The 16,804-nt window shown below is 33.7% G+C and overlaps 1 protein-coding gene across 1 annotated transcript; it reads right to left on the bottom strand.

The window, feature by feature from the left end:
- Positions 1–6,687: 6,687 nt before the first annotated feature.
- LOC115963369 (pentatricopeptide repeat-containing protein At1g74850, chloroplastic) lies at positions 6,688–16,217 on the bottom strand. The gene is made up of 4 exons (XM_031082338.1): positions 14,199–16,217; positions 13,261–13,575; positions 13,075–13,182; positions 6,688–7,406 (listed from the first exon to the last, which is right to left on the bottom strand). Exons 1-4 carry the CDS (start codon positions 16,034–16,036, stop codon positions 7,067–7,069), a joined length of 2,601 nt encoding a protein of 866 aa, XP_030938198.1. The 5' UTR covers positions 16,037–16,217; the 3' UTR covers positions 6,688–7,066.
- Positions 16,218–16,804: the final 587 nt, after the last annotated feature.

Raw genomic sequence — 16,804 nt, 5'->3', positions numbered from 1 at the left:
TTCTATATATTTTCAATTTCCTTTTTCTACCTATATTTTATCTTATTTTACTTACTAATTAGTATATTTTATTGTTAAAAGGGAAGCACATTGGTAGTGGTAACGAGCGACCCATTATCATTTATTCAGGACTCGACTATCAAACAATGTTTTATTATCAAAACTATCATAATAATTAGTTAGTCACTTAAAATTTAATTGATATTCACCTAGAATAAAAGTAACTATTTTAATATGTTATAAGCCATATGGCAAAAGTACACAAAATTTTACGACATGTAGGACATGTGTTGAGTCACCGACACAATCATGATATGTAGGATGTAATGTAATTTTTATAAGATCTTAACACAAAATAATGATAGATGATCAAAATAATTAAATTAAACAATAAGTTTTATTTCAAATTTTCTGAAACTTTTGCTAATGGAATTTAATTTGGAGTAATATTTTAAAATTTTAAAATTTAGGTAATAGAGATTTACTAAGTAAACGATCTTAACAATTAATAAGTCATTTGATATTTTAGCAATAGAGTTTCACATTATACATAAGTTGAGTCACTTGGCACATCAATAACTTCTAGGACCTAACTTTTACAAATTTTGTGAAAAACTATCTAAAGGTCCATGCCTTATGTTGTAATGCGATTTCAAACATGAACGTATATAACAAATAATCTTTTTGTTCCTATCAAAATAATAATAATAATAATAACAAATCTTATTGTAAATGTTTTTGGTCACATAACTAAACATCTAATTATTACAAAATTTCACAACTCTCATATAATAGACCAACGGTTTTAAAGTGATGTTTGGTGAAAGTAGTGCAATAAAATGTCACTTTCTTGCATAGAAAACCATCATGTGAATTTTATCATTCACAATAAAATTCTAGAGCCAAATTTTTTTTATCTCTTTTCTCTAATTTTTTTCTTTGGTTGTGATAATCACCTTAAAGGTCGTACTCTTTTTCTTTGATTTTGACAGTCAAAATTTCTAGTATCATTCTTTTCATGATAGAGGCCTTATGGGGATCATGCATAATATCTTCGATACGTCCAATGACTCGATCTTATTTTCTTTTTCATCAAGATCGAGTTCTATTCCATTAACGTTGTATTGATTGAAATTCAACTTATTAAAACAATAAATAAATGAAGTTTTTCTTGGTTTACAAAATACTCTAGGACCTTAAACTTTGAGATCCCACTTAATTTTAGTATGGATTTTGTTAATTAATGAGTGTCCTTAAGCTATTTGTTAATGGACTATTTTATAAAAGCTTTGATACCATTTTTATGAGAAATATAAAAAATTACAATGATAAAAAAGTTACTTTTTTCTTAACATTTTCATAAAAATTTCTAAAAGTGTTTTGTAAATCAGTGTTATTAGAATATCCATTAACTTTTCTCATAAATATGGTATTGCATATAAGGTAGTAAAAAGTCCATAAGGATTTGGAATAGTTTCTTAATTTTACCAAGCAAAGTAGTGAAAATAAAATAAAAAGCAGATATGACTTCCTCTTATAAAACTACTCAACCACCAGAAATACAAGTTGTGCATCAGAATATTAGTTCAGAAACACAGCACATGGGAAGGCACATCACCAACATATATAAATATCCTATATCGACCCACATTTTTTATCCAGTCACATGAATCTAGTCAAACCCATCTTGTCTGAGCAAATTTAATTAAGCAAAAAAAAAAAAAAACAAAAAAATGTTAGCTAAACCAATAACTATGTACGATCAAACTTTTATTCTCAAGAGCCGCACAGAACTTTTTTTTTTCTTTGTATTTTTCCATGTAAAACAAATGCCAACCCCAAAGTTTTCATAAAAACTTTGCTAGAAAATTGGCCATTGACATGATGTAAAGCTATTAAAGTTAAACTATTTTATAGTTGTATTCTGGTTATGTAATGCACTATAAACCTGATTTAAAATACTAATATTACTATTTTCATGTATGTTCTAATAAGTATTACTGTTTACTCAACAACAAAAAACTAAAAAGCATGGATACAGACATAGACACAGACACGGATATGGATATGACTCGACAACACGAGCAATTTCTGAAAATTATTACATAAAACAACCGAAACAATACTGGTATAACACGAGTACTACGACATAAATAAAAACTGCCCGTGCTTCTAACAATCAAGTGTACACAAAATGATTGAAGATAAATATACAGCAAAATAAAATTATAGGTGGAAAGAGAAATGGAAGTAATGTATTATGGAGTATGGACCGTCCGCTTGGCATATTCGATTGTTGTCCATATGACAGGACGAAGAAGAAGATTTTTTTTGTTATCTCTTACAGGCCGTACACTTTAAATATAATGGCCTTCCATTGTGGACTGGTGGGTTTTGCTTCTGGCAAGGATAAGCTAAGATAAGGTTTTGTGGGGTTCCATTGTCCATCTTGACCTTTTGTATAAGTTCCACACTCTCTCTCTCACTCACTCACTCACTCACTCAAATAAAGGTTTTTATAAATTTTTAAATCACAATCCTGGCAAATATTTCCTTTGATCTTAAACGAGGAGGTACATATTATATATATATTTTACCTAGAGGTCGCTTATTTGATTGGAAAAAATTACAGAGTCACGAGCTACAAGAGAGGTTATATCATCATGAATAGATTCTAACCAAACTTGCAACTCCTTGCCAAACTTGGCTTGTATAGCTAAATAATGGGCAAGTGGATTACCTTATCTTTTAACATGGAAGAAAGACACAGAGTTCGGCAGAGAGAAGAAGTATATATATCCTCTAGGACATGACCATAAACTGAAGGTACATATTATATATGCACTTACAAATCCATATATGAGGATTAATTGTTATCCTAATTCATGAAGAGCCACATGAGTGCACATAAATATTCAAGTATATATGACTTGAATGCATGTTGAAAATGTAAATTTAATAAGTTATTATACAATTTATAATAAAAAAAAAAAAGAATTATAAAATAGAGATCATATATTTAATTTTAGTTTTAAATTTAACTGTAAAATTTCAATTATATAGATATCTAACTTTTAGTTTCTACTTGGTACAAGTTAAACCTTTCACAGCTCTATATTTAATAAAATTTTATATTAGTAGTACTTAAGATATACCTAGACTTTAAAATAATTCTTTATGAATGGCAAGTGGTATTTTGATACCAAAATTGCCTTAAAATAACTAGGATCCACATGAAGGGGGGAAAAGGATCTTAAGAGTAACTCACGTGAGCCTCAATTGCTTTTAAGTTTTAATTGATTATTAGTACCCACTTGGTAAAATTAATTTTTCAGCCTTTTGAAAATCAGGTAAATTTAAAAAAAAAAAAAAAAACCACTACATCTAGAATAAAGTAAAATTTATATATAAAAAAATTACTTTTAAAAAGTTCAATTTAAAACCCTGTTAGTTAATAAGCACCTAAGAACCGTAAGTCAAAAGTCACCATTTTTTCCACAAAAATTTTCTCAACCATCAAGGTGATAGATTATAAACGGTAAACAATAAAATGGTGGTAGTGATGAGTCCAAATGAAAATCACTAACAACTTGACAACTCAATATTTCTAAAATTTATTGTTAAAAATATTATGTTTGTAGCATTATTTCACTGAGAATTTATATTGCAACAATTTTAAAACTATAATTCTTAAAATTTTTTATTGAATTTTTTTTTTTTTTAAATCCAAGCTAAAGATTATTTTAGATATTTAATTTAGGTTAATCCGATCTAGTCTGACTTGTTCAACCACACTCATGATAAGGATTTTTTTTTTTTTTTTGGAAGCACTCATATGTATAATTCAATACTTAGGTAAGGAGAATTTAAATCCTAGACGTTTTTATTGGAAATACCATAAATAAATAAACTAGTTAAACTAAAACTCCTCTCCGGATAACAAAATAAATGGGCAGATTTGGATAAGTTTGGATTTGGAATGGAAAATTTTCTAAAACTTGGTCAAGCATCATGTTATAAACGTCACTTATTGCGTATATTGTCATAAATAAGTTAGATCGGATATGTCCAACCATGTCATTCATAGATCATAGTTTTATATTGAAACATTCTGCAATGACAAAGCTGAACTGGATAATCTGTAGTAGATATGGTGATACATGTGATTCAATAAATGCTGGTTTCCAATCTTGTTTATCAATGGATGAACCTACATGATCCACAAAATATGCACCTTTCCGTTCTTTTCTTCTTTGAGCTATGAAGAACTTTTCTGCTTTTTCTATTTAGGTGAACCAAAACCACATAGACATCATTAAAGGTAAACCATAAACATCAAAGGAATTAGTTGCTTGGAAGCAAAATGCAGTAATGAACCAACTAAGGTATAAAAAAAAACGTGTGAATCGCAAATTCTGACTTCTAGGCTTTTGGATGGTCTTACATGCGTAGATTAAGGCCTTTATACTTTTTACTGTATCAATACCAACTCATTTTGTTTCATTGGTTTTTTCTTTTTTGCTATTATGCAGCAAAAGTGTTTGTTTTCTTAGTCTCAAAGAAATGAACTCTCTTTCTATAACGAAAGATGTACAAACTACAAAGCCATCATGCATGCATTACCTGGATTTTTATTCATAAAGTCAAGAGGAAAAAGAAAGTATAACCAGTTCACTTTTCTTTTTTTCTTTTTTTACTATAGCATTATGGAATATGAAATGTGTGCACTATGCACATCACATGAACACGTGCTAGAGAGAGAGAGAGAGATGTGTTTTGATGTGGTTTGTCACACCTAAAAACCTTAGCACTTTAATTGAATTGTAAGTACTACACAAGACAAGCATGAGAGGTAAAAGTCAATAAACCACTAAGAAAAAATAGTATTGGATGGGATGTGACTATAAGCAGTGTGACTCCAGATATAAAGCATAATCCAACTTTGATAAAAAAGTGAAAATAGGATATGGTGGGCACCCTTTTAATCATATTAGAGGAAAAAGTTGAGAGTAGGTACATGAAGATGCTTAGCTCCAAGAAAAGTCGATTATGACTGAAAATATCTGCACTTCTGAACTTACATCATCTACAAATTGCTTTGCATTTACAGTTACCCCTTTGTCATTTTGCTTTTGGATTAACCCTCCTGTGTTCTAATGTTTTCTCATGGATGTCCACAGTTTATTTGATTCTGTCCATTTCTTGAAACTCGGTTTGGAATGGACTTGATAAGTTGATATAAAGAAAATATCAACTTGACGTTTTAGTTTAGCCACAAGGAAAATTTGAACTTGCTGATTAATTATCACCATCTTTGTGTTAAGACCAATGGCTCTGCTAAACCGGATAGGAACTCTATCAAGATCAATGTAGTTGCGGCTTGCAAATTTTGAGAGTTCATCTATTGCAACTGTAGCCAGAGATTGGAGAGAAGTGGTGTTTGCTTGTTCAAAAAGAGTGAACACCACTCTCCCTCTCCAAGCAGAGGCTGAAGCTATAAATTTGGCCAATCAATTTGGCATTAAACCTACACGTTGATTCCATCTACATTCAGAGTGACTCAAAGGCCTGCATTGATGCGCTGATACTTCCTAACATGGATGTCCTTTGGAGAATTAGATCCATTTGTCTCGATGTGTTAGCCTTTAAGCCTTAAATCACAAACTGTAGTATACGCTCGGTGGGTAGAGAAGCAAATTTTGAACAACTCTTTTGGTTCATTTAATGTGGATTTGGGATCTCTTTGTTTTGTGTTTGTGATTGAAGCTGAGGCTCATAATCATTCTGAATAGTTTTTTTTTTTTTTTTTTATGTTAATAAAAACTTCTGGTTCATCAAAAAAAAAAAAAAAAAAAAAAAAAAAAGAAGAAGAAGAAAAGGACTCCACTAGAATAGGTTCAACAAGCATAAGGTTCTATCAAACAAAAAAAAAAAAAAAAAAAACCAAACATAAGGTTAAATGTTTAGTCCAATGGAAATAAAATTAGGCAAGAAAAATTTAGGTTGTGCGGTAAAATTGGTAGGAAATTCCTTTCCCATCTTTTGTTCTCAAAAACCAATCTTTTCCCTTTTTTATTGCCATATATTTGTATAATAAACAATTAAAAGAACACTCAGAGCCGGCAAAGTGGGTTAAGATTAAGATATCCATAACAATTTTTTAAAACTTGGATCAAGATTCTCTATATAAATTATATCTTCACTATATTCCCTTGGATAGTCTTTGTATTCCAAATCTTGTAATATTAGTGCTCCATGATTGGCCAACGGCTGAAATTGACAGTCTTTCTCTCTTTTTAGTTGACAGGAAATATTCGTCCTTGAAAAATTGAGTGCACAAGGCAAGGAATAATATATATATATATATATATATATATATATATTTTTTTTTTTCCTTTCTTTTATATAGGGTTGCAGTCCTGTGTACTAGGGCACACATGCCCCTAAATTGATACCGTAGATAGCCCTTAATTCCTAGGGCACACAGAAGTGGGGCCACATGGCCAACGGTTAAAATTATTTAGACAATCCAGATTTGGTTTAGCAAAAGGTTAAATTTAATTTGTGATTATCAAGTTCCTCATACTCTTCATTAACCTCCAGATTATGCAGCAGATTGATCTCGGAAAAAAATTTCTCTCTGTTCCGAATTTAAGCATATAAAAGTTAATACATTTTAAACCTGTCTGACCCTTCAACTATTCTAAATATTAGGAGTGGAAAAAATATATATAATGTACATTTACATATGAAAAGAATAATCTAAAGCTACAAAATCACAATGCTATTCATCACCTGAAATTCCCCAATGCTAAATACAGGGAACAAAACTGAATTTTGATCAAGCTGTTAATAGTGACTAACTGAGCTTTAACCTGTTATCGTGCAAGTAACATTATGATTCCATTGCTGGCAAGCTGATTGTTAACTTTGTAAAGACCATAACACATTCTCCAGCAAATTCATTCACAAATGTTCACCTCCTCTTCCTTTTTAACTGAAATAGGGAGGCCAAGATTTTTTTATCAAGCCCTTGAACACTGATGAATGCATTTCATTCTCTCTTTTAAACTGTGCTTGGTATCATCTCTGTTCTTGTCATAATTCTGCTTTCAGAGTCAGCATCTTTTTTGTGACCATTCATTACATCACTTCTGGGAGTTCTTGTTCCAGGAAGATTAAAGGGGGAGTTACTCAAATCAATTATTTTGTCCTTTTTGGTCCCATCTGAGGATGACTCTATGCCCGACAAAATCCGCTTGAGCTGTGATCGCTGGCAGATAATCCGACCCTTGTTCCAGCCTGGGAAAGAAAAGAATGATGACACTTTATCCTGCAGAAATGAATAGGCAGCCTTTGCAATGGGAAAGTCCCGTGAAATTGAGCTTTTTTCCATCTGCCCTCTCCTGATCAATGGAAAACACATCTATGTTAATCATAAAACTGTTTTGAGTTAAGCAATTCAATTGACAAAACCGTTATGCTTTTAACTTTTCTTCAGACTAGTAAACTTTTTGACATTATTAAGTTAAATCTATTATGACCTTCTATACCCCCAACCCCAAAAGAAAAGAAAGAAAAGAACACCTTCTATTATGACCTTTTTCGCTGTTCTATACCATCCAAAATCATAACCTCTATTACCTGCTTAATTGACATGTAATTTGTTTACTACTTCTACTTAATGTTACTTTAGGTTTTTCTCTACCTTTTTTGTTTTTCTTTTTTTTTTTTTCCTCAACTTGAATCAACTTACTTATCCTCATTGATGATGTATTAATCCTCTCATTTTTACAACACCAAACCATCTCAAGTAACTCTCTCATATTTTCATCAATAGGGGCACCCCTATTTTAAGTCAATATCTTTATTTTGAATCCTATCTTTTATTATATTTCCATCTATCTATCTTAACAATCTAATTTCAATTACGCTTATTTTATGAACAAATTCCTTCTTAATAACCCAACATTCAGTACTATAGAGTATAGTCAGTCATATCACGGTCTTACAAAATTTTATTTTTAATTTAATTGGCATTCTATGTTAATCATAAAACTGTTTTGAGTTAAGCAATTCAATTGGCAAAAATGTTATGCTTTTAACTTTTCTTCAGATTAGTAAACTTTTTGACATGATTAAGTTAAATCTATTATGACCTTCTATACCCCCAACCCCGAAAGAAAAGAATGACCTAGTGGAGTTGACTATGAATCCTCAACAAATTAATCAAGATTTTGTCCACATGTATTCTTTTTCGCCATTCTATACTATCCAAAATCATAACCGCTGTTACCTACTTAATTGACATGTCATTTTTTTACCAATTCTACTTAATGTTACTTTAGGTTTTCTCTACCTTTTTTAAAAAATAAATAATAAAAAAAATATAAATAAAAAATAAAAAAACTTGAATCAACTTTCTTATCCTCATTGATGTATTAATCCTCTCATTTTTACAACACCAAGCCATCTCAAGTAACTCTCTCATATTTTCATCAATAAGGGCACTCCTATTTTAAGTCAGTATTTTTATTTTTAATCCTATCTTTTCTTATATATCCATCTATCTATCTTAACAAGCTCATTTCAATTACGCTTATTTTATGAACATGTTCCTTCTTAATAACCTAACATTCAATACTATAGAGTATAGTCAGTCACATCACAGTCATACAAAACTTTATCGTTAATTTAATTGGCATTCTACGATTACAAAATATTTTTTATGCACTTATACACTTCATCCATTCCACTCTTATCCTTTTATTCACATCCTCTACAATCTCTCCATCCTTACAAATTATTGATCCAAGATATCGAAACAATCACTCTTTGGCATCTCTTGAACATCAAATATTACAACTTCTGCACATTAGTTTCCACTTTACAAAACTTACATTCCATGCAATATGATTTGATCCCTACTTAGTTGAAAGTCTTTAGATCTCTCCAAATTTCTAACTTGCCATTAACCCAACATCTAGTTTCATCCATAAAATTATATCATTTGCAAACAGCGTACACCAAGGTATTTCATCTTGAATTGATCTAGTGAGCTCATCCATACCAACGCAAAAGAGATATGGACTTAATATTGATCCTTGATGCAAGCCTATAGTGAGAGAAAAGTCATTTATGATGCCTTCACTTATTTTCACAATAGTAATAGTTTTGTCATACATATTCTTAATCAACTTAATATACTTTAAAGGAACTCCTTTATTTTCTAACTCCCATCACATAACCTCTCTAAGTACGATACCATTCGCTTAGTCTAGGCCAATAAAAAAACATATGGAAATCTCTACAGACTTCTCTATATTTTCCCATTAGACATCAAAGTAAGAAAATAGTTTTCATTGTAGATCACCTAGCATAAAGCCAAATTGATTCTTTTTTTTGATAAGGTTGCTGTGTGTTTTCAATCATGTTGAATCACTCTCCCAAAATTTTCCAATCTGAGTCATAAACTTAATTCCACAATGATTTGTACAGTTTTGAACATCTCCCTTGTTCTTATATATAAGTATTAGAGTATTTCTCCTCAACTCGCTAGACATTTTGTTAACACTCAAGATCTTACTGAAAAGGTTTGTCAACCATGCTACACCCACATCATCTAAGTACTTCCAAACTTCAATGGAAATTTCATCAAGTCCCATGACTTTTACAATTTTCATCCTCTTGAAGCATCCTTTACCTAGGTCATCCTAGTTTATAACAAGCCCTCAGTTTCTATCCTCAAGTGGGTTACTTAGTTCACTCCAATATCATGTATGGGTTTCATAGATAAGTTTCCCAAAATAAATTTTCCACCTCTTTTTTAATCTCATCTTCCTTAGTGACACCCTTTAATTTTCATTTTTAATGTACTTGACACAATTTAAGTAACTTGTTTTCATTTCCATTGTTTTAGCAAGTTTATATATATATATATATATATATAAATCTAGCCTCTTAGACCTCTCTCTCTCTCTCTCTCTCTCTCTCTCTCTCTCATATAATTGTTGCTTGAAGCCTTGAAACTCCTCATTCTAGCAACAAGTCTCTTTAGTTGGTAGTCCAAATCCTTTAGATGCTCCAAGTACTTCTTTTGCCACTCTCTTAATACAACTAGTCATTTCAACCACATCTTATCAATATCTTCATTTAAAATCCACTTGCCTTCTTTAATAATTTTATCTTTAAACACTAATCATTTCACTCTTCAAACCCCACCAGCTAAATCTTGGGTTCACATCTCTTTTTTTCCATCTTCTAGTACAAATAATTAGTACTACCAACCTATGTTGGAGCTTGTCTGATAATGTTAGCACTACTAGAGAAGAGCTTTAAGATTCTTAAAACTCATTAGCAGAAAATCGCAAAGGATCTTTAAAAAGATCCTTAAAGCTGGAAACCAGCTTTAGGCTAAAGCTGAAAATTTGAGCTTTTGCATTAAAGCTCTTTAGAGTAATGTTCCAGCTTTTAATAAAAATAAGGAATTGACATAAATATTCATACTTATTTTTCAAAATGAAACTCAATGACCACCCACTTTGAGAGAGAGAGAGAGAGAGAGAGAGAGCACTGATAATACAAAACATTTTAACTATATCCTTTTAATCATTTCTCACATCTAAAAGTTCTTTATTAATTTGGTTACCAAATGGAAATAACTACTTCAAAACAGTGATAACACTTTATCAATATAGTTTTCAAACACTCTAAACGCTAGAACTTTTTTTCATTAAAGCTTGTTATCGTAAAAACTCTACAACTATAGCTCTACTTCCTACAACAATACCAAACAGACCTCTAATATCACCTTACAATCTTTACAACATCTATGATAGACTTTTTGGGTAAAGATGAAATCTATTCAACTAATATTTGTAATGCTTTGAAGGTAATTAAGTGTGAATCCATTTTCTTGAGCCAAGTGTTTGTTAACATGAAATCATATGATGTTACAACATCTAGAATAACATCTCTTGATTCATATTTCATTCCTCACTCCATACCACTGGCCCGCCTGAAATCTTTCAAACCCCTTTTTCAACATGAACATTATGTCTCCTCTAAAAAAAAACCGTGTCACCGTTTAGTACCCTTTGAGTCAATTCATCTTTTTCCTCCTAAAATTTTTGTTTAATTGATTCTTCTAATCCTATTTAAGAACGTATGCACTAAATATGTTAATTATCTCCTCATAAAACAAGTTCTATTAACAAAATTCCATCCTCTATCCTCCTAAACAAAACAACTTCTTCTTTAAGAATTTTAGCTATGATTAATCTCTGCCCCATTTTTAATTTTTAATTTTCCTGTATACCATAATCTACATCATGTATGTTTAATTTCTCTAGATTTCTCACCTACTCACTTAGTCTAATTTCACTTTGGCTAAATAATTTTTGCTTAATTGATTCTTCTAATCCTATTTAAGAACGTATGCACTAACTATGTTAATTCTATCCTCATAAAACAAGTTCTATTAACAAAATTCCATCCTCTATCCTCCTAAACTAAACAACTTCTTCTTTAAGACTTTTAGCTATGATTATCTCTGCCCCATTTTCAATTTTCAATTTTCCTGTATACCATAATCTACATCATGTATGTCTAATTTCTCTAGATTTCTCCCTCCTCCACCACTGTATCTCTTTGGTATGTGTTTTGAAGATATATAAATACACATCATAAGCAAGAAAAGGCAGCTTACACTACAACAATGCTTGCCAGTTGAGGAAGATCTTCCCCATTCATGAATATTTCATACATAATGTTTAGCCATAATCTATGTTAATTATGTTAATTCTCTCCTCATAAAACAAGTTCTATTAACAAAATTCCATCCTCTATCCTCCTAAACTAAACAACTTCTTCTTTAAGACTTTTAGCTATGATTATCTCTGCCCCATTTTTAATTTTGAATTTTCCTGTATGCCATAATCTACATCGTGTATGTTTAATTTCTCTAGATTTCTTACCTACTCACTACTTAGTCTCTTGAAGGCATATTATGTTTATTCTCCTTCTAGTCACTGAATCTACAAGCATCTTAATATCATGGACTAGCTTCCTTACCCACACCCGTCCATCAAAGAGCAAGAACTCTCACCTATTTCTCACTACACAGGAGCTTTTAAACATCAATGTGCTATATCGCTTACAGGAACACCCTAGCTAAACATTACCCACTTTTCACTGCATCCGGGATTTGATGCAACATGTCACTTAGTATGGGACACCTTAGCTTGAATTTGTAGTTACAGTCATAATAAAGAGACTAAATATGATGCTGACCATCAACCTACCACAATCCTTCTCTTTTTTTAGGGCTTGGGATTGGCTATGAACAAAATCTATGATACTAAGCACAGACACATGCAGAGTTTCCCAAAAGAAAAGAAAAAAAATGTAATATTAAAAATCATAATGTGGTACCATAGTTTATAACTTTCACATATATAAAGCAAAGAACTTAAAATTATCCCAACCATAGTTATTTGAATTGTATATTGCAAAAGAGCATTGTTTATATAAGGACCTACCACCATAGGAGCAATGAGTAACTTTCATGCATATCATGCTGACTACAAGATTCATATTTGTGGTATCTAAGCCTGTGCATTGGCCTATAATAGCCAAACCATGGCTAGTTCACCTTTGCCAAGTACCCATTCTATTGGATTTAACCTATACTAAATCGCTTGTCTACCAAATAAATGCCAAAGCAGAGGCCAACTGCATGTAGCAAATTTAACAGATAGTAGTCAATTACTACCCAGACTTTCAGCAATGTAAGCCAAAACTACCAACATTTCAGGCTTGTGTGTAATGCATATGTGTATATGCGTGTGGTTGAGGTGATGAGAGAAATAAAAATAGCTCTGCCACAGCACTGTAGGCCTTAGGCTTGTTTACTGTCAGGCCCAGCACACCCCAGTACTGAATCAGGTTGACCACACAATCTGTGAGTCCAACCCAACATGTATGAGCTCCCTCACCCTTCCTCCACCACTGTATTTGGTATGTGTTTTGAAGAAATAAAAATAGACATATCATAAGCAAGAAAAGGCAGCTTACACTACAACAACGCTTGCTAGTTGAGGAAGATCTTCCCCATTCATGAACATTTCATACATATTGTTTAGCCAAACTGATATTGCTGTATATGCTCCACCTTCCCACATTCTGCAAAATGGTCAACATTGAGACTAAAACAAGCCTAACTCAAAGAACACTTGGAAGATTAAAAAATTATTGTGATACCTGTGTACATCCACAGACCACACGAGTTTGTTTTTACGGAAGAGTTCAGGAAAAATTCCCCTCTTTAATGCTTCGCTGAGCACTCTTGCGGCCCTTTGTTTCTGGCCCAGCCACCAAAGTGCTTCTAAAAGAGTATTATAAAACCTCATTCCCAAACCACATCCTTCAGAGTTAAGTTTGTCAAAGACATACTCTACCATCTGCCAGTTAGAGTCATCATCATAATCTCCCTTGATCAGCTGTCCAGTCACTTGATGTATACTTGATTCCCTATTTTTCAGCATCTCATCCAGCAACTCATAGGCGTCATCCCACCTGAAAGCAAAGAATTCAAGAGGTAAGACGTCATATAAGCAAATGGATGATTGGTTCATTTCTGTGGAATCTGCATAATTGCGTGAATAACTTATGCTTCATTAGTAACCAATGTTTGACTGCAGTTGAAGTGTAGAACCCCCACAAAATTTGGATTGTTATTTTATTTACATGAATGCACCGAAACACATACTTTACGATACTAGAACTACATTCCTTAAAGCTTGTTCAACAACAGTACAGATCACACGGTTAACAGCCAAGTACGAAAGCTTCATATCATGATGTAGGTAATTGTGACTCAGTAGTGTAATGGATGTATGCCTGTTTGGGCATCAATGCAGAAAATAGCATAGAATCACTTATCACCAAAAAAAAAAAAAACATAGAATCCAGATTTCACTCAAAAGTTGCAGCATTCACCCTTATATTTAGTAACTTATCTATCTCATTTACAACTCATACCAATATACAAGATGGATTTGGATTACTTGTACCTTGGGCTTCTCTTATTCATACAAATTGACAAGTATAATTGTAACCACTAGCTTAGAAATTAGAAACTGTTATTGTAGTGAGTTTTTATAAATATTTAAAAATTGAAATTTTGAATGAATGCTGACCTGTCACTCTTTGCATAGACGGCTAGCATCATGCAATAGCACATGACACTGGGCAATATTCCTGAAGATTTAATTTCCTGGAAGTGCTCCACACTCTCATCAACAAGACCTGCGACGCAGTAAACACTTAAAACTGCCTCAAGGGTCCGTTCATCAGGATCACATCTTGACTTTTCCATCTCAATGTATGTCTTTACAGCTTCTTCAAATTGGCCTCCTTGCCGAAAAGCTTCAATCACACCATTGAAGGAATCCACATTTCGTGCAACACCAGACTCACCCATTCTGTGTAAAATAGCTCCACACTCCTTGTATAATCCGCCCCTCGCAAATGCATGAATCAGCGAGTTGTAGGTTTCAACAGTCGGCCCACTCCCCACTTCGTTCATTGTATTAAAGGCAACAAGAGCTTCCTCATACAATGCAGTTTGCCCATATGCCTCAATAACCCCAGTGTAAGCCTTAGAACTAGGCACTATCCCTTTCTCATTCATCTTAACCAAAATTTTCTTGGCATCCTCATGGAGCCCCCCTTTCCCACAAGCAAATATTAACCCCTCATAAGTTTCCATATTCGGTTCCACATTCTCCTCCCCCATATCATGAAACAAAGTCACCACCTCCTTAAAATACCCACCCTCACCAAACACCTGTATCAAAATGTTATACGTAGCTGCATCCGGCTCCGTATTGCTCACTTTCATCTCGAGAAAAAGCTCGCGAACATCATCATACCTCCCATTCCTCCCATACAAATTCAACAAAATACTATAAGTAGCCGCATTTGGCACACACCCTGCAGCCTGCATCTGCCTAAACACCCCCATTGCGTCCTTAATAGATCCCAATTTCGCGTATGCCTCTAATAACACATTATACGACATTATATCAGGCAAATTACCTCCTAATTCCATTTCCTTAAGTAGCCCCGAAACCTTCTCGAGCTTACCTAATTTCCCAAACGTCTCGACTAAATAACTATAAGTAGTTATATCAGGAACTATTCCTCCCTCATTCATATTCCTAAAAACCATCTCGGCCTCATCGCTTAAACCCCTATGAGCACAAGCACTAAGCAAAGTATTGTAAGTAACAAGATCAGGTAAAATCCCTTCATGTCTCATTTCAGCAAACAATCCTAACAATCCCTCCCAATCCAAACCACCTCTAGCACAAGCATTGATAACAGTATTATACGTTAATATACTCGGCGAAATCATTTCCTTTTTCATTCTATCTAAAAGTTCAAGAGAGACCTCATACTGACCGTGGCGGCCATAGGCGTTGATCACCGCGGTGTACGCGAACACCGTTCGAGCCACGCCTTGGCCAGGCATTTCATCGAACACCTCGCGGCACTTGTCGAGCAATCCCTCGCGGCCGAGCAGACTGATCATGATCGTGTATATGTGCTCGTTAGGTTTGCACCAGATCTGTCGTTGCATGTACTTGAAGAGACGAAGCGACCGCTGCCAATCTCCGCGCTGCGCGAACTCCTTGAACACGAGCGCGAAGTCGTTCAGCGACATCTTGTTCTTGAACATCTCCAAGCACCGCGCGATGCTTCCGCGCGGCGGGAGGCTGCTCAGCTTGTTGATTAGGGTTTCGACGTCGTAGCTGTACTTCCCTTTCTCCACCGTCACCGACGGGTTTCCGAGGACGAGCTCCTTCGGCTTTGCTCTCGGTTTTCCGGCGAGGGATCTCCGGTCGCCGGCGGAGAGGAATATCCGGTGGAAGAAGAAGAATCTTCTAGGGCTCCTGGCTGGGAACGTGAAGAGCGGAGAGGAGGAAAGAGGTGAAGAAGAATGCGGTAGAGAGAGAGTGGGCGAGAGGGTCATTTTCGTAACTTCGTGGTTAGCATGAATTTTGTTTTCCCTGAAATTTGAATTCCCACGGATTTGAAATCTGATTTTGACAAGGAAATTGAAGTTTCAGAGAGTAGAGGAAGAGAGAGCTTTGAGAGTGAGAGCTGAAAATAGTAGTAACGAACTTAGCTTGAAGAAAGACACGTGGAGCTCTTTTTCGTTGTGGATAAAGAAGAAGAGGGAAGAGAAAGCGGGCCGGGTAAACGGGTTGAAAGCGCGGGTCCACTAGTTTGTTACCCGGAAGTTAACCGTTGTTGGTGGTGACTGTTATGGGCTTTTGGGTCGTTGATGGGTTAACCCGGAATTACGTTAATAATTGGCGGTAACAGAATTTTAAAACGGTAGGCTCTATGTGGTTGCAGGCTTGCAGCGGGAAAACGTGCATGAGTACCGGTTATTCATTTTTTTTTTTTAAATAAATAAAATTAGCAAGTGTTTCTCTTTCTCTTTTATTTCTTTCTAAGTCCTAATTATGAAGGATTAGTTTGGTCACCAAACTTTCGTAGCATTGAACTCCAAGTGTGCATTTGGGAAGCATTTCTTTTCTGCGTTTGTGCGTTTTGTTGAAAAAATATGGGTTTCACAACATTGTTTATGGACTCATAAAAGTCATCCAAATACATATTTTAAAACAAATTTAGGTCTCATAGTACTATTCACACATTTATAAATTATTTTGTTATAGTGTTTTCAGTAATAAGTTTTCAGTTTTCAGCAAATAAGCGGTATCCAAACACACCC

Source organism: Quercus lobata, chromosome 10 (assembly GCF_001633185.2).
Source record: "Quercus lobata isolate SW786 chromosome 10, ValleyOak3.0 Primary Assembly, whole genome shotgun sequence".
NCBI classification, from domain to species: Eukaryota; Viridiplantae; Streptophyta; class Magnoliopsida; order Fagales; family Fagaceae; genus Quercus; species Quercus lobata.
The sequence above is the reverse complement of the archived record's forward strand: the minus strand, read 5'-3'. Positions and strand labels throughout refer to the sequence as shown.

Bases quoted from the DNA above. Each gene is read 5' to 3' on its own strand.
- LOC115963369 (XM_031082338.1), bottom strand. From the start codon at position 16,036: ATGACCCTCTCGCCCACTCTCTCTCTACCGCATTCTTCTTCACCTCTT. The intron at 13,183-13,260 runs GTATCACAATAA...ACCATTTTGCAG, and splicing joins TGGTCTGTGGATGTACACAG to AATGTGGGAAGGTGGAGCAT. The intron at 7,407-13,074 runs GTAAGCTGCCTT...TCCATTGATCAG, and splicing joins CTAGCAAGCGTTGTTGTAGT to GAGAGGGCAGATGGAAAAAA.